The 22,237-nt window shown below is 36.5% G+C and overlaps 1 protein-coding gene across 1 annotated transcript in view; it reads right to left on the bottom strand.

Moving 5' to 3' along the window:
• Nucleotides 1-2,072: 2,072 nt before the first annotated feature.
• LOC136246782 (uncharacterized) overlaps nt 2,073-22,237 on the bottom strand; it is a 52,699-nt gene continuing 32,534 nt past the window's right edge. Inside the window, exons 4-8 of the mRNA XM_066038342.1 lie at nt 5,766-7,425; nt 5,375-5,715; nt 5,266-5,322; nt 3,183-3,476; nt 2,073-2,275 (exon numbers count right to left, since the gene is read on the bottom strand). Coding sequence (XP_065894414.1) covers nt 2,223-2,275; nt 3,183-3,476; nt 5,266-5,322; nt 5,375-5,715; nt 5,766-7,425 — 2,405 coding nt within the window. The 3' untranslated portion in view covers nt 2,073-2,222. The remainder of the gene's footprint in view (nt 2,276-3,182; nt 3,477-5,265; nt 5,323-5,374; nt 5,716-5,765; nt 7,426-22,237) is intronic.

Raw genomic sequence — 22,237 nt, 5'->3', positions numbered from 1 at the left:
TACTAGTTGTACCTATTGTGGTTTTAACATAATTATTTGTGACCAGATTTGCGAAAAGGGGTCTTCCACACACAACCAGATTACCAACTTTGACAATTCATAACTTCGATTCAGATTGGAAGCAGCTATTGGTTTCAAATTTGATCTAGTGAGCACCAACATAGCTTAATAAATGGAGAAAATGTCAGACTTATGTTTCTTGAATGCAAAGTTATAGTCTTTCAAATGTATAGAATTGTATGTGTGTGAAAGATCTCTTTTCGCAAATCCGGTCACATTTACGGAATTAAATTCTTTACAAATATAATAAATTATTTAATTAAGGTAGTCACAGATTATAGGGAAGTATGGTACAGTATAGTAGCCAATAATTATATGGTTGAAATAGGTTTAGTATAGTTTGATAATACACCACACTATACTAGTGATTTAATCTCTGATATATGACTGTCTTAAATGTATTCAATAAGCTTGTTATTATAATGTAAAGCCCTAATCTATATGCTGTACTATTTCATTCTAATACTAACATAATAAAACTGTTATAGACTTTATTATTCTGAGCTATTTTCACAGTGAATGTTATCCAATTAGATGTGATTGGAAACAGAATACAGATTGGAGTAACACAGCTATACACCAGCCAAACTTAGTATAACATTGGCACAATGAAGACACTCATAATTAAATGTGGAAAGCACTCATAAAGACTGCAGTGAAAAGATGAGAAGTCAAGGAAGACAACCATCAATGACATTGATCTTAGAAAGGTAGAAGCAGTCACATTAGTTCCAAGCAGCTGCAGCCTCCAGTTGAATAATTATATTGTTGTATTCTTTATGCACATAATGATGTTATTATAATGAAATGAAACGGAAAGGCCTTGAAATAAATTAGATGTGATCAAGTCACATTTATAGGTCATGTATATTTTATTATAAACTTTAAACAAAATAGGTGAGGGTACGGTCTTCTCCTACATCAACAGTCCCTAATGGGTCTGGAGAAAAGTTTCATAAAGCTTATCAAGATAAGCTACAATGCCTACAAAAGTTCTTATGTGAACATTACAAGAAAATTACTATTGGCTGATCCACTGCTTAATGTTTCTTAGTTTACTAGAGTAGTATACCTCAGTATATGGGACAGTTGTTAGTTTACTCTTAGTAGCTTTTCAGTAAAGCTGCATTCACTGATGTTTTTAAAACTTAGCAAAACACATGTTCCATATAATAAAATTTACTGATATTTTACTATCAGTATGACTAGGTACAACTACAGTAAAGCATTTAACAAATTAGCAAACTAAGGACCTTTAAGCAGTGATCACATAAGCTAAAGACTACAGAATGGACAGACAATTATATACAAATAACTTGTTACTTATCTTAACACCTTATAATGTGTCTGCATGATAGTAATCTGAATGCTGTATTTGTCATGGAAAAGCAAAATTAATTTTATGGCCTACTTTAACACAATTAATGTGGTTACATCACAACTTACATTCCATAGCCAATTGCGGCTAGAGTTTGTCCCTTTCCAGGGACAAGTCTGAACTTAAGGGTGGCTATATAATATAAACTAAATTGTGATTGCAAGACATACATCTGCAGAACTCAAGGAATCAATTACAGATACTCTTGTGCATACATTTGGTTTGTTTCACAAGAAACACCATGACTACGAAACAATGTTAACAGAGTAAAAGACAAGTTTTAAGACACTATTAGGTATAATCTTTATAATATGTAATAACTGAGTATTTACAGTAAATGCAGTGATCAAGTGAGAGATTTTCTAAGAAGTCACAACATGGTACTATAAATAACTATGTACTGTAAGAAGTTGTGAATACTGTACCACACAACCACCATTGTTTTTTGTTTCTGTTGAACTTTATATAAACTTCCAGGATGAATACTGCTTATATCTGCATCAAAGCTCGGCAATTTAATAGGAGATTTGCAAAAATAGAAATGAAGAGTACACCAGGTTGAAACTACCCATGTTATGAACTATACATCTGTACCTACACCATTTCATTACTTTCAAATAACTAAATAGATATCTTTTGTAATGCTATATAATTATAGCAATGTACATAATATCAATAGTTATGTACAGTATAAAAATATTCTTCAACATAAAAACTTTAAATCTAAGTGTATGCATTGTAATTTTATTCCGTCTGAAGTTTCAAAAAAATAAAGAAGGCAATCCTATATCATGGTGCTTTTATACCTTGTCTTGGCACACATAGACCGTGATCCACCTGTACAGAAATAAACACACGTCATGCTTATAACATGCTTTTAAACTTTTCCTATTGTTCTAAATTATTAGTGAAAATTTTGGCATGACAAAAGTTTAGTAATTTAACCCAACAAAAAAATTTGACAGATAATATTTGAATATTTATGTCATAATGTGTTCACTCTATTCGATTGGCTATTGGACAAGAATTTATTGAAATTGATTTGCCACAGTCTCCTGGAAAAATTTTGTCTTGCACAGCAGTAATTTACTCTTTCAATTGTTATAGCACATGAACAACTACTAGATAACGTGGCCATAAAATGAGCAAAGACTATTAGAAAAAACATGTTACTACATAGTCTTACCCAAAAACCAACATTTCCATCATGACAGCTTGGCAGTATTGATTGGGCATAGCCAAGCCCATAACTGTTTGCAGAGCAACCCCAAACCCTTCCAAAAAGTTTATAAAATGTAATTTTCATTAATTTTAGCACAACGCTGACTAACAGATGCAGAAATTAAGATTTTCTTGACAAAGCAATTAATCAAGAAGCTCACTTTAGCATAATAGATGGCCAATATTTGTGCAGTTTTGGTGTAGTCAGCAAATTTCTAGTTTTTAATAATCTAACTGCACACAGTTGTCATAATTCGTAATGATAGGCATTTGTGAAGTTGAAGATTCTGTGGGACTTTTTCCAAGCAAAGTAGCATTGCACAGTGTATTTTCCACTCCTCCCCCACTGCTTAGTGTCACTGGGTGCTGAAATTACATTGCAGCCTTTCAAAGTACACAAACTTATATGTGTTCTGTTTGACCAGTTCATAACCAGCTTTTTTGTGTAAATCTGTTCATCAGTGACATGCCAGAATGTACTGTATATAAATTATAATAACAGATTTGTGTGATAAGTACATACCAAGTCTCTTAGCCATTTCCTTCCAGGTCTGGTCATCACTTTCCTCCATAGACTGAAGGAAACCTTTATACTTCTCAGTCGTGTTCAACTTCAGACTAGGCAGTATCACATCATCCAGCAAAACTTTCATTCCCTCTTGTTCAAATTGCTCTTTGTTTTCAATCTTTTGCTTTTGTTGTAATGTGACAACTCCTTTAGAAAAGAGTGAAGGGAGCAAATCCTTAACTTTTAGCATACAGATTTTGTCATATTGCGATATATGAACTTTCATAGCAGCATCACTATCATATGCACCTGAAAAATGCAGACAGGTAAATAAATACACTGAAGATTAGAAAATAATTTATGTGTACCTGTGGCATATTTGAATAATTCAACCTAGTTGTATTACTGTAAATAATGTGACTATCACTACAAACACTGATGCTTTTGTATTCTAAGTATTCAACATTTTGTGTGTGGCTGGCAAGTATAGCAAGATTATGTGTACATAACATTTTTTACAAGTACACAGCAAACAGCCACATTCCCATAATTGTTGGTTGAACACATTGGGTAGCCTTAAATGTGAATGGATCTGCAAAAAAGGGTCTTATAGCCTTTCCAATTTGGCAATCCATAGCTTGACTTGTGTGTTTGGTAGCAACCTGAAATTTGGTCACTTTACACCCCAAACATAGCACTATTCCTGGATCATGGCTGGATGTAACTTTAAAACAATAGGTAAACACATGATGAGTTATGACTCTTCAAACTTGGAAAAACTATCAGACTCTTTTTCACAGATCTGGTCACATATAGCTATACTACATCAGAGTTAGGCTTGAGCCAATTATGCTTTGAAAATTGCCTATTATGCTTTTGAGCAGTGCTCAAAAATTCAGCCTATTATGCTCAAGATAATGCTTGATAGCTGACTGTTTCATTAGAGTATATATGCATTTCCTGACTGCTGTGACTGCTCTATTAGAGGATCTCGATCTTATTTCCATAAAGTGTGAATAATCAGTCAAGAAATAGTAAAAATAATAACACTACAAGGCTTTGATATGAAATTCAGTAATAATGTGTAGTGTGTTCATGTTGTGCAGTATTTTTGGCACGCGCATTGTGCGTTTTATTTTAAATTCTTGAAAATCGTCCTATCATGCTGGCATAATCCTTGATGCTTTTGCTAGCCTATTATGCTTGAAATTATGCTGGCATAATTGGCGCAAGCCTAATCAGGGTGGTAGGTATACAGTTACAAGAAGAGCAGAGGATTACTATCAAAATAAAGAAGGCATATACATGTAAAATTGTGGGCTATGGAACCATCGTAAAGATGTTCAATCAGTTTCAACCATTGCAAAGTTACAACAACAGCAACATGTCAAACCACATGTCTGGTCATGCAGAGAGCCAGAAAAACAACCCAAGAAAACCAGATAACTTGAGTTCATAACCACAGCAACCCAGATTAATTTAACACTTTAAACTAAAGTTGCTGGTCAATTTACCAACACACTAAATGCAACTTTTCACATTGATTTATCTACATCCGATGCAAACAAATTAAATACTAAAGCATAGTCACATAGATACAGTACATGTGCACACTAGCTATACATATTGTGCAAGTATAAGAAGTATAGTGATTGTTAGCTTATATATAACAAAGGAAGTGTTTAGCTTGGAGAATTTTTCAAGCGTAGTTATGTACCACATTCCTAGTAGAATTACTACAAGGCTAGGATTATAAAAGCAATGCTTTAGCCCATAGAATAATACATGTCAGCTGTCAGTATTACATAGAACTTGGCTACTAACCGTAATTTTATGCAGCTAGTGTCTTTTATGTTATTTTTTCATCTAAAACAACAACGCTACTCCTACAGGAAATTCCACCTATCTCATTTTGAACACTAACTACAAAGTAGCTAGCTATAAGACAAATTTGGCACAATTATTCAAGATTAACTGAAAATACATAAGTTAAATACAGATTTTAAAACAGTGTAAAAAAACAATAAAGATCCAGGTTTCTATTGCAAGAAATGTGGTATGAATCATTGTCAATTTCTACAGCAACAGAATAACTTACAGCTGGGTAGAGACTTAGAAGGTTGGAGCTCAGCTGTCTGAACAATGTCAGTCACACCTGTAAAAACATGTTAATTAATTGTTTTGTTTTCTTCAATTGCAGGCAATACCTTTAATTTGAAATAAATCATGGTAGTAACATTCATCAAAAGACTGATCCTTACAGGCCAGAGTGTATCCTTTCTTCATCTCTTCTAGTTTAATGTGAGATTTTTGGCAAATCTGACAAGGCACATACGCTATTGGTGGAGTGCAAGCTGGCAAAAACTCATTGTGAATAGCATCAATGTTGGTTTGTAAAAAGTGTATCAAATTTGCCCGATTTTCAGCTGAAGATGGCTGTATCTTTTGAAGAGCAATAATTAAACAGATGCTGGATTTCTTTGGTAAAAATTTCAGGTAGTAGAACTGTCCATTATCAAGGCTCATAAAGCATTCAACATTTGTCAACCTACAACATGAAATTACATAATAAATGCAATTATAAATAGTTTTTCTTACCAAATTATATTTTCATTACTCTGGCCAGTCCAATTGATGCATCTGGAAACAATTTGATGATACACAAATGAAGGAAGAAACCCATCCGTGAAGGTGAAAAGAATTTCCCAGCTAGATATTCCCTTCACTATGTTGGATGGTGCATTCTTTTCTGGCAATTGGGAGGGAACTAAAAACAGCCTTTTTTCTTCTTGTGGTACTGGATGTGTCTCTTGAACAAACCTGTTGTTAACGCTTACTTCCGCAATGAAGCCAAACTTTATAAGGAAATCCACTGCTTGTTCATATAAAATTTGGTACCCCTCAGCTTTGAAACATTTGTTAAATTCATTCAGCATGTGGACAAGAAAACTATTCAGCAGAACACCTTCATTCTGCAAGCGCTCATAAGAGTGGTCATGTTTGTCTCCTGTTGGGTACTTGTATGGGTGAGCTATAATCAAATAAGAAAATAATTTTGCAAGAAGCTGCGGTGACAAGAATATCAGTTTGCTTAGAGTTGGGATGGATGGAAAGTGTAAAATGACGCCTTTATTGTGGAAGTGTTTTAGTGCACCTTGAATTTCTTTGCTATCTTCTGCAGCAACAAAACCATTTTCTTTTGCAATTTTTATGAAATACTTGGTAGTAATGACATCTTTTCTTAGTGAAAGTAAGGCTTTTTCTATCTTGATGTAAATTAGTGGATGCTTTTCCCTTAAGATTGGTTTAGATATCTCTGTCACAACCTCTTTGAGTTGAGTGATGGCTGCCTTGTTTCTGTATTTGTTGCTAATAAAGAAACAGTACTTCTTCAGAGCATCTTTAAACCCAAGTCGGTGTCCTGCCAAATGCTTAGCATAGGGTTTACCTGCTAACTCTTTCACTAGTTGATTAATAATAGCATCTTTCATCCACATAACATCTCCAGTAATCTCATCCAGGTGAGTAGCCACCAACACTACGGTAGGTAAAAACTCTGAAATGTGCTCATCTCCTCCTTTATCGCGACATACCGAATGGACAGTTTGAAGCCAGTAGTGTATAATTTCGCAACAGGTAGCCACAGGATTACGTGATTGTTTGTCTTCTTCCCTTGCCGTTACAGCTTCAGTGAGATCACAGGATGCCTTAAACACAATGAACACCATGTTATTTCTTCTGATAAAAATGGAGTGCGTAGTAAGGTAACGGGTCTGCCCTGCAAAGTCCCAAATGACACCACAAAATTCATCTTCAACAAAAAATTTGGTGGATTTCGATTGACTAATTTTGTATTCTTTTGCTAGCTGTATTTCTTTGTCCACTTCAGGAATTTTTAGGTTAGTGGCGACAGCTGCACCACTTAGAGGTGGTGATGCACTTGAGAAACTCTGAGCTTGAAGAGATGCAGTATCAACATGCTCATCTGCTTGCACATTTAGCTGGTACAAATATTGTTGATGGAGTTTATGCACAATTTCTTGTGGTGCACATTTACGCCAGTTGTCAGTATAGATAGTACACACCTGGACATCTGCTCCTTTGGTAGCAGAGCTGGCTTCAAACTTATCCTCCACCAGGGTAGCAACCAATGAGGTTTTACCTGAGTTCTCAGGACCAAAAACCAGCATCCTTAGACTAAAGGAATCTGCTAGTCCCTCCTTGAGGGCCAAAGCATAGGCCAATTTTTCTTGTTCCTCTGCAAAAAAACAACATTCACGACATTAAAAATTAATTTATACATTATCATATTGTAATAGAATGTATCACGTCACCCAAATAATATCATTAATAGCACTTCTTCACTTGACACACATAAAATTGATGATCTTTTGCAAAGTTATAAAGAATATTAGTATACAACTTGTTTGATACTGGAATTTGATTGGCTGAAAATGCAGTCTCTAAATCCCATAGTGCTATGCTCAGGTCCAATAGAACCTGTAATGTTACAACCGGTCCCCCCAAAATTAATCTCCCAAACCAGTTGCTGCCTGTTCTGAATGGAGGTGAAATTGGCTTGTTTGTACTAATCAATACTACATTTCTTGTTTACAAGCAGCTGTCAAGATACAACAATGAGTTGTAGTCCAATTAGTTGTACTTTGAACATAGCACATGCCTGTATAAAACATTTGCAACATTTAAATGGGTATCAACTAGAGCCTTACCGATATGGCTTTTTGGCATGTACCGATATCCAATATGGATACCACAAATAGAACCCAATAACCAATAATCGATCCGATATTTGCATTACAAACAAAAGTCATAGATAATCTATGCAAAAGTGTACATTTACCTACTCTACAACAACATATGGAATATATTCATTGCTCACTCTATGACTGTGGAGATAGCAGCTTGGGTTCCTATTGTGCAATCCAGACAATTAGGTACCCACAAGCATTTTATGCATACTCCCATGAAGCCTTAAACGGATATTTCTGCATTATTCCGTATTTTATTGGCCTGTGTGAAGGCTGGTACAGAAGGTTTCCTTGGTTATCCTGTGACTGTTCTTTTATATTACAAAGGTACTATATAACTGCTTCATTAAGACTAATAAGCTTTAATTTCCAGCAACAAACACTAGAACCACATGTATTTGTACAGGCCTCTCGTAGCGTAGCGTGCTGCACAGTGAACATAAGCCACTGGCACCACATGGATAACATAGAAAACCAATATATAATCTGTATATGTACAAACTATTGCTGTATAAATATCGGTAGCGATATCGGTCCTCCTACTGTTCTGTACCGATACCGACTTGGTAAAAAATGTCATATCGATGGCCGATATTTTGGCTGATCCAATCATCAGTAGAGCTCTAGTATCAACAGCCACATTGTATTAGAGGGAGGTGTAAGGAGCTTGTTTCTAGAAATTAATGATACATTTCTTGTTTACAAGCAGCTGTCAACTCAAACAAGTTGTATATAGTCTAAATAAGTTAGATGTCAAGAATCAATCAGTGGGTTCTAGCTATGTGACAAAATTTAGAAAACACTCATGCCCTTAATAGCACCCAAGCGCAGCGAGGGTGCTACAGCCCATCGTCTTCGAGTTTTCTAAACTCCGTAGAACTATAATTCTTGATGTCTAACCATTATCTAAACCAAAACAGCCAAGCTGTAAAAAAAGAGTGCGGCCCCCAAATTGGCCAGGATGAAAAAAGATGTGAAATCCAAGGTGGCGGCCAAGAAATGGCTGTGATGGCAGGTTAATGGCAAAGATTTTAATTATGACAATTCAGGTGAATTTGCGTTACCTCCTCTACTAGGATTTGGCACCAAATTCACCTGAATTGTCGTAATTAAATTTTTTTGGCATTAACCTACCATCACAGCTATTTCTTCGCCGCCACCTTGGATTTCACATCTTTTTTCATCCTGGCCATTTTGGGGGCCGCACTCTTTTTTTACAGCTTGGCTAGATATCATTTCTTTTTGTATTGCCAGCCACAAAGCCAGCCATTAACTGGCTTTGGTGCTTCCTTCTAACTTGTTTTTATTTTCTTTTCTGCAAGAATTGTGGAACAAAAGGAAGAAATGTTGTGTACAGTTTTTTGTCTGACTAAAAATATTTGTATATTTAACAATGAAAGATAATCATACTGTAGGTAATAAGGTAACTTCTTATACATAACTGAACTGTAGCTGAAACTCCCATTGTTTGTAGCTGAACTCTTTTCGGAGTGACTTGTTTCTAGCTGAACTCTCTACATGGTGATTTGTTTCCAACACATATTTCTACAGGGTGATTTGTTTGTAGCTGATCCCATAGGGTGACTTGTATCTAGCTGATATCTCTACAGGGTGACTTGTTTGTAGCTGATCTCTCTACAGGGTGATGTGTTTGTAGCTGAACTCTCTACATGATGGTTTCTTTGTAGCTGAATTCTCTACAAGGTAACTTCTTGTAGCTGATCTCTCTACAATGTAACTTCTTGTAGCTGATTTCTCTACAGGGTGACTTGTGTCTAGTTGTACACTCTACAAGGTGATTTGTTTGTAGCTGAATACTCTACAGGGTGATTTTTTTGTAGCCAAACTCTCTGCAAGGTGATTTGTTTGTAGCTGAACTCTCTACAGGATGGTTTCTTTGTAGCTGATGTCGCTACAGGTGATTTGCTTCTAGCTGATCTCTCTACAGGATGGTTTCTTTGTAGCTGAACTCTCTACAAGGTGATTATTTTCTAGCTGAACTCTCTCTAGGGTGATCACTTCACAGCTGAACCCTCTACAAGGTGGCGTCTTCTATCAGATCTCTCTACAGTGTGATTTGTTTGTAGCTGAACTCTCTACAAGGTTACGTTTTCTAGCTGAGCTCTCTCTTGTTTCTAGCTGAGCTCTCTCTTGTTTCTAGCTGATCTCTCTACAGAGTAACTTGCTAGTAAAGCTGATTTCTTTACATGGTGGATTTTGGTTGTTAAACTCTCTGCACGAAGACTTGTTTGTAGCAGAACTTCTACAGATTGAATTGTTTGTAGCTGAACTCTCTACAGGGTGCATGATTTGTTTATAGCAGAGCTCTCTTCAGTGTGACTTGTAATGTTCTGAATCACTACAGCAATATATTTGTAGCTGAACTCTCTATAGGGTGACTTGCTCCTTGCTGAACTGTCTATAAGATTAACTTTTTGCAGCTGAACTCCCTACAGAATAACTTGTAATGTAATAGAATTCTATAATGGAGTAAATAAATTAGCTGAATGCTCTATTAGAGTGACTGTTCTATTAGGGTATCTTGATCTCGCATTTGCTACACGGAGTTGGCTTTCAAATCATAACTCAGTGGTTTGTAATCCGATTCTTCTGTACTACTGCAAGGGAGTTTCTATGAAGATTATTCCAGCTATACACCAATTTTCAACTCATTGCTCTAAGTGGTTTGCCTAGTAGGCACTTGCTAGTAGGCGTGAAAACTAATACTTTTTTTTATTCATAAAAATTGATCACGTAATTGTGACACAGGTTGGGTTTTGTGTCATATCTCCATGGTCTTTATCTCGATTCTTTTCAAACCACCAAAAAGCACTCCTATGATGGTTACTCCATCTACATAGCAATTTCAACTAATTCCTATAAGCGGTTTACCCTGTAGGCGTGACAACAAATCAATCTTGTTTTACGTGAATAATCAGTCATAACTCCCGAACCATTCATTGGGTTTGCACCAAATTTGATGCTAGGATTCGCCTTTGAACTCCCTTACTGTGTGCCAAATTTCAAGGTGATCAGAGCATGTGTTTGCATTTTATAGCAATTTTTGCAAGTGTACGAAAACACGAAGAAAAAAATTGAACCTTTGGCAGTTCGTATCTCGGAAATGGCTGGAGCAATTTCCTTCAAATTTGGTATGTAGACTCCCCTGGCTGGCAGGCAACTCTGTAGCAAATTTGGTTCCAATCGCATAAGGGATCACCGAGATACAAAGGTGTGAAAAAGACGTTTTCTTTCTTCCTGTCAATATAATCTAATCCAAACAGCCAAGCTGTAAAAAAAGAGTGCGGCCCTGAGAAAGGCTATGGTGCAAAAAGATGTGAAATCCAAGGTGGCGGCCAAGAAATGGCTGTGATGGTAGGTTAATGGTAAAAATTTTAATAACGACAGTTCAAGTGAATTTTGTGCCAAGACCAAGCGGCACCAAATTCACTGAATTGTTGTTATTAAAATTTTTACCATTAATCTACCATCACAGCCATTTCTTGGCCGCCACCTTGGATTTCACATCTTTTTGCACCATAGCCTTTCTCAGGGCCGCACTCTTTTTTTACAGCTTGGCTGTTTTGGATTAGATTTCACTTCTTTTTGCATTTGTATATCCCAAAGCCGGCCTATGGCTGGCTTTAGGGCTTTTTAACCTGTCATTTTTTTCTTTACTACAGGAAGAAGAAAACATGAAGCAGGGTGATTTCTTTGTAGCTGACCTCTCTGCAAGGTGATCCTTCTAGCTGATCCCTCTACCGGATAACTTGTTTGTAGCTGAACTCTCTACAGGGTGATTTGTTTGTAACTGAACTCTCTACAAGGTAACTTCTTCTAGCTGATCTTTCTACAGGGTGATTTGTTTGTAGCTGAATTCTCTACAGGGTGATTTGTTTGCAGCTAAACTGCTGAACTCTCTACAATGTAACTTCTTCTAGCTAAACTCTCTACGGGTGGCTTGTTTCTAGCTGATCTCTCTACAGGGTGACTTGTTTGTAGCTGAACTCTCTACAAGGTGATTTGTTTGTAGCTGAACTCTCTACAAGGTAACTTCTTCTAGCTAATCTTTCTACAGGGTGATTTGTTTGTAGCTGAATTCTCTACAGGGCGATTTGTTTGCAGCTAAACTCTCTACATGGTAGTTTCTTTGTAGCTGAACTCTCTACAATGTAACTTCTTCTAGCTGAACTCTCTACAGGATGACTTGTTTCTAGCTGATCTCTCTACAGGGTGACTTGTTTGTAGCTGAACTCTCTACAGGGTGATTTGTTCGTAGCTGAACTCTCTACAAGGTAACTTCTTCTAGCTGATCTTTCTACAGGGTGATTTGTTTGTAGCTGAATTCTCTACAGGGCAATTTGTTTGCAGCTGAACTCTCTACATGGTAGTTTCTTTGTAGCCGAACTCTCTACAGTGTAACTTATTCTAGCTGAACTCTCTACGGGTGGCTTGTTTCTAGTTGATCTCTCTACAGGGTGACTTGTTTGTAGCTGAACTCTCTACAGGGTGATTTGTTTGTAGCTGAACTCTCTACAAGGTAACTTCTTCTAGCTGATCTTTTTACAGGGTAATTTGTTTGTAGCTGAATTCTCTACAGGGCGATTTGTTTGCAGTAGAACTCTCTACATGGTAGTTTCTTTGTAGCTGAACTCTCTACAATGTAACTTCTTCTAGCTGAACTCTCTACAGGATGACTTGTTTCTAGCTGATCTCTCTACAGGGTGACTTGTTTGTAGCTGAACTCTCTACAGGGTGATTTGTTTGTAGCTGAACTCTCTACAAGGTAACTTCTTCTAGCTAAACTCTCTACAGGATGACTTGTTTCTAGCTGATCTCTCTACAGGGTGACTTGTTTGTAGCTGAACTCTCTACAGGGTGATTTGTTTGTAGCTGAACTCTCTACAAGGTAACTTCTTCTAGCTGAACTCTCTACAGGATGACTTGTTTCTAGCTGATCTCTCTACAGGGTGACTTGTTTGTAGCTGAACTCTCTACAGGGTGATTTGTTTGTAGCTGAACTCTCTACAATGTAACTTCTTCTAGCTGAACTCTCTACAGGATGACTTGTTTCTAGCTGATCTCTCTACAGGGTGACTTGTTTGTAGCTGAACTCTCTACAGGGTGATTTGTTTGTAGCTGAACTCTCTACAAGGTAACTTCTTCTAGCTGACCTTTCTACAGGGTGATTTGTTTGTAGCTGAACTCTCTACAAGGTAACTTCTTCTAGCTGATCTTTCTACAGGGTGATTTGTTAGTAGCTGAACTCTCTACAGGGTGATTTGTTCGTAGCTGAACTCTCTACAAGGTAACTTCTTCTAGCTGATCTTTCTACAGGGTGATTTGTTTGTAGCTGAATTCTCTACAGGGCAATTTGTTTGCAGCTGAACTCTCTACATGGTAGTTTCTTTGTAGCCGAACTCTCTACAGTGTAACTTATTCTAGCTGAACTCTCTACGGGTGGCTTGTTTCTAGTTGATCTCTCTACAGGGTGACTTGTTTGTAGCTGAACTCTCTACAGGGTGATTTGTTTGTAGCTGAACTCTCTACAAGGTAACTTCTTCTAGCTGATCTTTTTACAGGGTAATTTGTTTGTAGCTGAATTCTCTACAGGGCGATTTGTTTGCAGTAGAACTCTCTACATGGTAGTTTCTTTGTAGCTGAACTCTCTACAATGTAACTTCTTCTAGCTGAACTCTCTACAGGATGACTTGTTTCTAGCTGATCTCTCTACAGGGTGACTTGTTTGTAGCTGAACTCTCTACAGGGTGATTTGTTTGTAGCTGAACTCTCTACAAGGTAACTTCTTCTAGCTAAACTCTCTACAGGATGACTTGTTTCTAGCTGATCTCTCTACAGGGTGACTTGTTTGTAGCTGAACTCTCTACAGGGTGATTTGTTTGTAGCTGAACTCTCTACAAGGTAACTTCTTCTAGCTGAACTCTCTACAGGATGACTTGTTTCTAGCTGATCTCTCTACAGGGTGACTTGTTTGTAGCTGAACTCTCTACAGGGTGATTTGTTTGTAGCTGAACTCTCTACAATGTAACTTCTTCTAGCTGAACTCTCTACAGGATGACTTGTTTCTAGCTGATCTCTCTACAGGGTGACTTGTTTGTAGCTGAACTCTCTACAGGGTGATTTGTTTGTAGCTGAACTCTCTACAAGGTAACTTCTTCTAGCTGACCTTTCTACAGGGTGATTTGTTTGTAGCTGAACTCTCTACAAGGTAACTTCTTCTAGCTGATCTTTCTACAGGGTGATTTGTTAGTAGCTGAACTCTCTACAGGGCGATTTATTTGCAGCTGAACTCTCTACATGGTAGTTTCTTTGTAGCTGAACTCTGTACAACGTAACTTCTTCTAGCTGAACTCTATACAGGATGACTTGTTTCTAGCTGATCTCTCTACAGGGTGACTTGTTTGTAACTGAACTTTCTACAGGGTGGTTTTTTTGTAGCTGAACTCTCTACAAGGTAACTTCTTCTAGCTGATCTTTCTACAGGGTGATTTGTTTGTAGTTGAATTCTCTACAGGTGATTTGTTTGCAGCTGAACTCTTTTACATGGTGGTTTCTTTGTAGCTGAACTCTCTACAAAGTGACTTCTTCTAGCTGATCTATCTACAGGATGACTTGTTTCTAATTGAACTCTCTACAGTGTGATCTGTTAATAGCGGAACTTTCTACTGGGTGATTTGTTTGCAGCTAAACTCTTTGCATGATTGTTTCTTTGTAACTGAACTCTCTACAAGGTGACTTCTTCTAGCTGATCTCTCTACAGGATGACTCGTTTCTAACTGAACTCTCTACAGTGTGATCTGTTCATAGCAGAACTTTTTACTGGGTGATTTTTTTGTAGCTAAACTCTTTGCATCATTGTTTCTTTGTAACTGAACTCTCTACAAGGTAACTTCTTCTAGCTGATCTCTCTACAGGGCAATTTGTTTGTAGCTGAATTCTCTACAGGGTGATTTATTTGAGCTGAACTCTCTACATGATGGCTTCTTTGTAGCTGAACTCTCTATTAGGTACCTTCTTCTAGCTGATCTGACTACAGGGTGACTTGTTTGTAGCTGAATTCCCTACAGAATAACTTACAATGTAATATAACTGAGTAAATTATAAATGCAGCTGAATGCTTTATTAGGGTGACTGTTCTATTAGAGTATCTCGATCTCGCATTTGCTGCACCTAGTTGCCTTTCGAATCATAACTCAGTGATTTGTAATCCGATTCTTCTGTACTACTGCAAGGACTTTCTATGATGATTATTCCAGCTACATACTGATTTTCAGCTCGTTGCTCTAAGCGGTTTGCCTGGTAGATACGAAAACTAATAGTTTTTTATTCATAAAAATCGATCGCGTAATTTTGACACAGGTTGGGTTTCGTGTCATATCTCCATGGTCTTTATCCCGATTCCTTTCAAACCACAAAAAGGCACTCCTACGATGGTTGCTCCATCTACATATCAATTTTCAACTGATTCCTCCAAGGCGTTTACCCTGTAGGCGTGACAGACCTTCGACCTTATTTTACGCAAATAATCGGTCATAACTCCGTGAATGTTCATCGGATTCCTACCAAAGTTGGTACGGAGATCCGCCTTAATGAGCCCTTTAAGTGTGCCAAATTTCAGCCAAATCCGAGCACGCATGGTTTATGGCGAATTTTGCGAAGTGTGCGAAATGAAGAAGATGAAGAAGAAAAAAACGAAGAAATTAAAACGAAATGTTGTTCGCTCGTATCTCGGAAATGGCTGGAGCGATTTTCTTCAAATTTGGTATGTAGACTACCCTAACTGGGCGGCACGTCTCCAGCAAATTTGGTTCCAATCGGATAAGGGATCACAGAGCTACATAGGTGTGAAAATTGCGTTTTCTTTCTTCCTGTTAATATACTCACGGTGTGGCGCGCCGGCTTCTTGGGCCGCACGACATATCGTGTGTCTTGATTATACCCATGGTGTAGCGCGCTGGCTTATTGTGTGTCTTGATTTGGCAATATTATGTCCTTTAATAAAACAACTATATACAAAATAGGGAATTTTGATTATAGAAAAGAGTAGGGAGGTCGCCTACTCCAACAGATATACTAGAGGACATTCAATCTCTAATTCAGTCTATATCCATTACTGAATCAGTAGGGATTAAATATTCACTAGGACACATATATCTACAGGTGTAGGTGACCCCTTTGTTTCCCTGCTTTTTTCTATGATCTGTAATTTAACTTAATATTCGTATACTTGTTAGTTTACTTTTTGTAACATTATTATGACTGCAAGGAGAACTGGTGCATATCACATCACAAAAAGGCATCATGAGTAGGAAAGATTTTCAGAGTGGGAGGAGGGGGCAAAGATAGACATAACCAGTTAACCATAAACTGATCAACACCCATGTAGACACACAAGTTCCATCATAGATAATATACCCACTGTGGGTATATTATCTATGGTCCCATTGATATGGCTTCTGTACCCAGTTCATGCATGCATTTATATAATTATACATATTGTGGAGTGTGTTATCACTAGCTAATAGCCCTGCACCTATACTGCATAACTATATCTACATAGCTATCCTGCTATTGGCTACTATGCTCCTCTACACCTACTGCATGTACTAGATCCATGTATATATCATGTGAGAAATCATGCTCATGTGAAGGTCTTCTCTTTATGCTATTTCACACTACAAGGATTACAACATTAATCGTTGTTATCTGCAAAGTGAAACATTGTTACCTTTAAGAAACTACAAACTGGGATGTCTGTTCTAGCAGGCGTTCCCAAACTTAGTGTAGATCACATGAATACTACACTGCATTCACGGTTGGCCACTTTCATTTTCAGCATCCTTGTACGTCTCTCTTTAGAAACTGACTTCACCGAAGTCTTCATTATTTCTGGTTATTAATCATTGGTAGTCAGTAACTCCCATACACTCATGCACTATACAGTGAGACTGCTCCTTAGATTTGTTACCACCCTCAATTTGAGTTAAATCTTTTCCACATCATATAATGTCATGGATGTAGCACTCTTTCTACTGTTTAAATTTCTCACTGATGGGATCCAGGAAATATTTGAACAACAAATATCATGTGCAAGCATAACAGAAGTAAAGCCACAGGCACTTTTTGTGTTTAATTATGTACTGTATAGCCTAAATATTTCAAGAGGGAAACTTTTTGCACAATTTGCAGTTATCAGCGAAAATTTTAGTTTAGATCTCCATAATTTATATAGTCTAATATGTATACATTTTGGGAGTAATTAGAAAATTTGCAAAAAAAAAAAAAAATTTTTAGCAACATTGCTCAACCTAGAAATATTTTCCCCTCAAAATATTTAGGTTATACAGTACAATAAATGGCTTGACATTTGTGGTGGATTGGTGATGCCACACCCCAGAGAGTGATTTTATGTGGTGGTTGTATGGCTTCTTGTATGGAGGCATGTACATGTATTTCTCCCTGAGTATATAGCTTTGACTACTTGGCTACTTGGTTTCGAAAATACTGTGGGAGCCAGGTCCCCCCTCCCCGGTTCCAATACAGTACTCTACCATGAATAATCACATTGAGCTGTCAGCTTTAAACCACCTTCAAACATCAGTCAGCTGTAAACACCTACCTTTTGCTGGTTATGACTTGTCCTATGAAAATGGGGCATGGCACATATAATGTATTCACTTTTCCAACATTTGATGGTACATAAATTTTTACGACATTAAGCTATGGCTATACAGTTTTGAGACAATATTGAATAATTGAGTTTTATACATTACAAATAACATAATACAGACATTCTGTTCCAGCAATGATATTTAATTTACCCAGTGTTTACAGGCTAGTCACATTTTAATTGTAATAATCACAATATAACTATTTTTCCTTCCAATTTACCTTTAATTATCAATTTAAAGTGAAATTTTAGTACATCTAATTTTATTGATCTAGTTTGATGACTTGGTTCAGCCAATTAATATATGTATACTGTAATCACCTCTTTGTTGTACAATAATTTTATATGCCAAAATGTATGAGAACTTTAGACAGCTAAATAACGAAAAGTCTAAGACTTAAAATTTCCACACGTGAAATACTGCCTTTATTACTGTGGCTATTAATTGTCAACCAAAACACATAAAGCACAAAAATGAGGAGAAACATGTTACTACCACTGTATGAGTGTTGCAGAAGATTGAGATACTCTAATAGAGCAGTCAAATATTACTCCCCTATAGGGTCATTCCATACCAAATCAACAAAAAAAAATCTGGACCCCTTTTGATTTTCGTGAAATTTGGCACAAACATGGACCCTTTCAAGAAATTTTCTCACACCAAAATGTGGCTCATTTCATTGGTCTCCCTTTAAGTTATGACCGCTCAAAGTTTCTGCTGAAAATTTTATTTTGCTTACACATCTTCAATAAAATGGCCATAACTTTGCGTGTGATTGACATAGAAACTTCTGGTTTAGATAAATGAAATCCTTATTAAATTCTCGTTCAGGTGATATATAATGTTTTATAATTGCTCAAAGGAAAAGGTCAAACCACAAAAATGTAGCTTTTTCCTTTGATCTTAATTTTCAAAAATATATATTCTTTAATTAAATATATTTTTGGTTTATATGTTGCTCTAATATCCATCATTCATCACTGTGAGTTTAAAGTTGGGACCAATAGTAGATCATGAGTTATAGGTGTTAATGTGTAGTCTTGTAATCACTCTTGTTTGTGTGGTTCAAGTATGCAAAGATGCAATACCAATTGCAAGTAACTTTATATAATACTATGTCACAATCTTGTTGGTTTGTAAGTAAAGTTAATTTGTTTACGTTTTGTAAGAAAATCCAGTAAAAGCTTATACTTAAATACATATACTCAAGTAATTTACCTCTTATCAAGCTTGTATTGTGTCTGATTATGACGCCAAGTCTATTATATAGTAGTGAAGTGTTGAACTTGATTACATTTTGACTAGCTACAGTAACTGCTACTGTTAGCATTTAATGCTAATTTTTGATATGCAAGTACGTATTTTGATACACAAAATTAATGTACGTAGCTATAGTGGAAACTGTCTAAGCCAGTCAAGGCCAGTTTTTTTGGCCTTAATATGCAGACGGCTATTTATATAGTTTTATGTGTATAAATGTCTTACTAGAACAATTTAAAGTTGGCCTTAAATAGAAAGGTGGCCTTTCATTAGAGGTGGCCGCTAAGACAAGTTCCACTGTAATTTGAAACACTTACATAATGTTATGTCTTTGTTCTTAACACAGGCATGAATGTTTCAAATGTAATCTACTAGAGCTTTTCTAACGAGTAGTAATGAATGAATGATGCAATTCTAACAGCCTTTTCAACTTACACCTTCAAAAATTCAGTTGTGTACTGATATCAATGCATCAGATTTCATTGCATGTCAAAGTTACATGTGAATGATTGTAGAGACTGTCATGCAATATGCACCACTTTCAGTCTCAACTTTTACTATAACACTCTGATTTAACTTTGAAGTTAATTGCCTTGACCCTTTCTTTAATCGATTATTGATGTATTTCACTTAAAGCTATAGATATGGATCAGTGGGCAATTGCTGCAGTGAACCTTTGTACAATGTAATTTCTATGGAACATTTCTAGAATCAAATTATGAGCTACATTGCTATATTTAAGTAGTTTCATCATGATACAGTTGATATATGGAGCCAGTTACCTTAAGGCCAAATTTTTTGGGCTAGGTAGCTGCTTAATACATTTGCATAAGTGTATAGCATCAATTTGAAATTGGTCCTTATGGAGTGGTGGCCTTTCTATACAGGAGGTCACTTTCCACTCTATTCCATCAAATGTTTGATGAGCAAGACAATGCATAGTGCATGGTTTTAGAAGTGTACAATTTTCCAGCAAAGGCATTGTTTATAGGTACAGACATACAAAGGTGGCCTTTAAGTGGTCAGTAGTAGGCTTGCCCTTTCAAAGTATAATTCAAAAGTGATATACAGTGTAACATATCTTAGCGGCTACCTTAAAGGCCATCTTTTTATAAGGGAAACTTAAAATAGGATATTTCTACTCTAATGCAACTATATGAAGCAGTTATCTACGTATTATGACCAAGAAGCTTTGGATATCACTAAGACATGGCATTTCAATTCAACTGTTCCACATTACATGTACATATGTATGAGTAACTGTGTCGTTTGCATCCATTATACACATGTATAAGATTGGAAACTATCATCATAATCTGTGGCTGAATATTATTACTATTATACAGTAAAATTGAAAGAATAGATTGGAATGTCATTAGTTGTACAGTAAATCCCCTATAAATATAGCTACTGTACCTCTATAATAGGACCACCTTGTTATAGTAGCCACCTCTATTATATAGGACACTGAACTTACTGGTGTGACTTACTTAAAGCTTGGTACCCAGAGACCAAAGGCCGCTGTATCGAATAGCCCAAGCCGGAAGTCTGCATGTTGTTATGGTGAGGAAATATAAGCGCTTGTTGAAATCTGTTCGATAAATGGCAACTTACGCCAGTAGGGTGCTGCTATTGATTTGATGCCCATGGGTTGTTTGTAATTACCATATCTGTGCAGCAAAAATTTAATCAGTGATTCCTTTATTAGGCCGCCTTATTATTACTCCAACTTTCTTAGCTTTAAAAGTGGTCTGTTAGTATGGTTTCAGTGTAGTGAGCCCTTGTCAATACAAACCCTAACCATTTTAATGCATAAAATGATTTGCGACATACTAATATAAGGTTATTCGCAATTGGTATTGGAAATTACACTATAAAAATACCATACAAACAGCAGTGATTACAAGGTTACACATTAACACTTATAACTCATGATCCACTATTGGTCCCAACTTTAAACTCACAGTGGTGAATGATGGGTATTAGAGCAACATGTAAACCAAAAATATATTTAATTAAAGAATATATATTTTTGAAAATTAAGATCAAAGGAAAAAGCTACATTTTTGTGGTTCGACCTTTTCCTTTGAGCAATTATAAAACATTATACATCACCTGAAAGAGACTTTAATAAGGATTTGAAAAATCTAAACCAGAAGTTTTTATGTGAATCATAAGCAACGTTATGGCCATTTTATTGAAAATGTGTAAGCAAAATAAAATTTTCAGCAGAAACTTTGAGTGGTCACAACTTAAAGGGAGACCAATGAAATGAACCAAAGTTTGGTGTGAGAAAGTTTCTTGATAGGGTCTATGTTTGTGCCAAATTTCATGAAAATTGAAAGGGGTCCGGATTTTTTTTTGTTGATTTGGTATGGAATGACCCTATAGACATTTATTGTGAACTAGTCATTTAACTAGTGAACATGTTCTAACACTTGAAACGCTGATGTAAAAATCAACAGCAGTTTCTCATATTAATTAGATCAATAAAACTTTCTAAGTATTAGTTAGACAAAGGTTTCTATGCTACTCAGAGACCTGACCTGAGGCTATGTAGAGACTTAACGAAGGTGTGGAATAAGCTACCTACAAACTTATTACCGAGGCTGCAATCTATTTTGGGTAGCTTAACTCACATCATCTAAATAGCGTAAAAATTGATTTCAACTTGTTTTAAGTACTTTAGAAAATTACCCCTAGGTGAAGCAAGTGAAGAGAGAAATAAAATGACAAACTACAGCTACTGTACTAGTACCAAGAATTACCTGTGGTCTGTTGAAATCTTATGGCTTCCACAGAATACTAGAACCTCCAAGAATTCCTACCTCCAAGCAATCTTAATAAAACATGCAGTATTTAGTAGGGTTTTGAAAAAAGCGTTCTGAACATGGACTCATTATAAGGCTTATAGGAGAATTCATGAAACCCTGCACACATTACCAAAACAACCACCATCTGTTGATGGTGGCAACTGACTCACAACAGATCAGACTGGCGGCTTATGGTTCTAACAGTAAGGAGCTACATTAAATGAAGTTTAACCAGTTAAACTATGTTAATTTAGCGACTGTATAAATGGGGTTTTCTTTGATGGCAGGATACCTAGATGTGAGGCACTTCCAGTTTAGTGGGCACAGCTGATATCACCAACATTCGTAATCAAGGACAGAAAGGAGTGGCAATAATTAGGAATAGAGTGATCATTAACTGGAGAATGATTGTTGTACATGCACTGGACAAAAGGCACGTAGAAAAGTGTAAAAAGGCATGGCAATGCTGTTTGTTGGTACTGGCAATTAAAAACACTTACCTTAACACAATAACAAAGGGCTCTGGGTGCAAAACT

The sequence above is a fragment of the Dysidea avara genome, chromosome 2 (assembly GCF_963678975.1).
Source record: "Dysidea avara chromosome 2, odDysAvar1.4, whole genome shotgun sequence".
In the NCBI taxonomy this organism is placed as follows: Eukaryota; Metazoa; Porifera; class Demospongiae; order Dictyoceratida; family Dysideidae; genus Dysidea; species Dysidea avara.
Note: the sequence above shows the minus strand (reverse complement) of the source record. Positions and strands in the feature narration are given on the sequence as shown.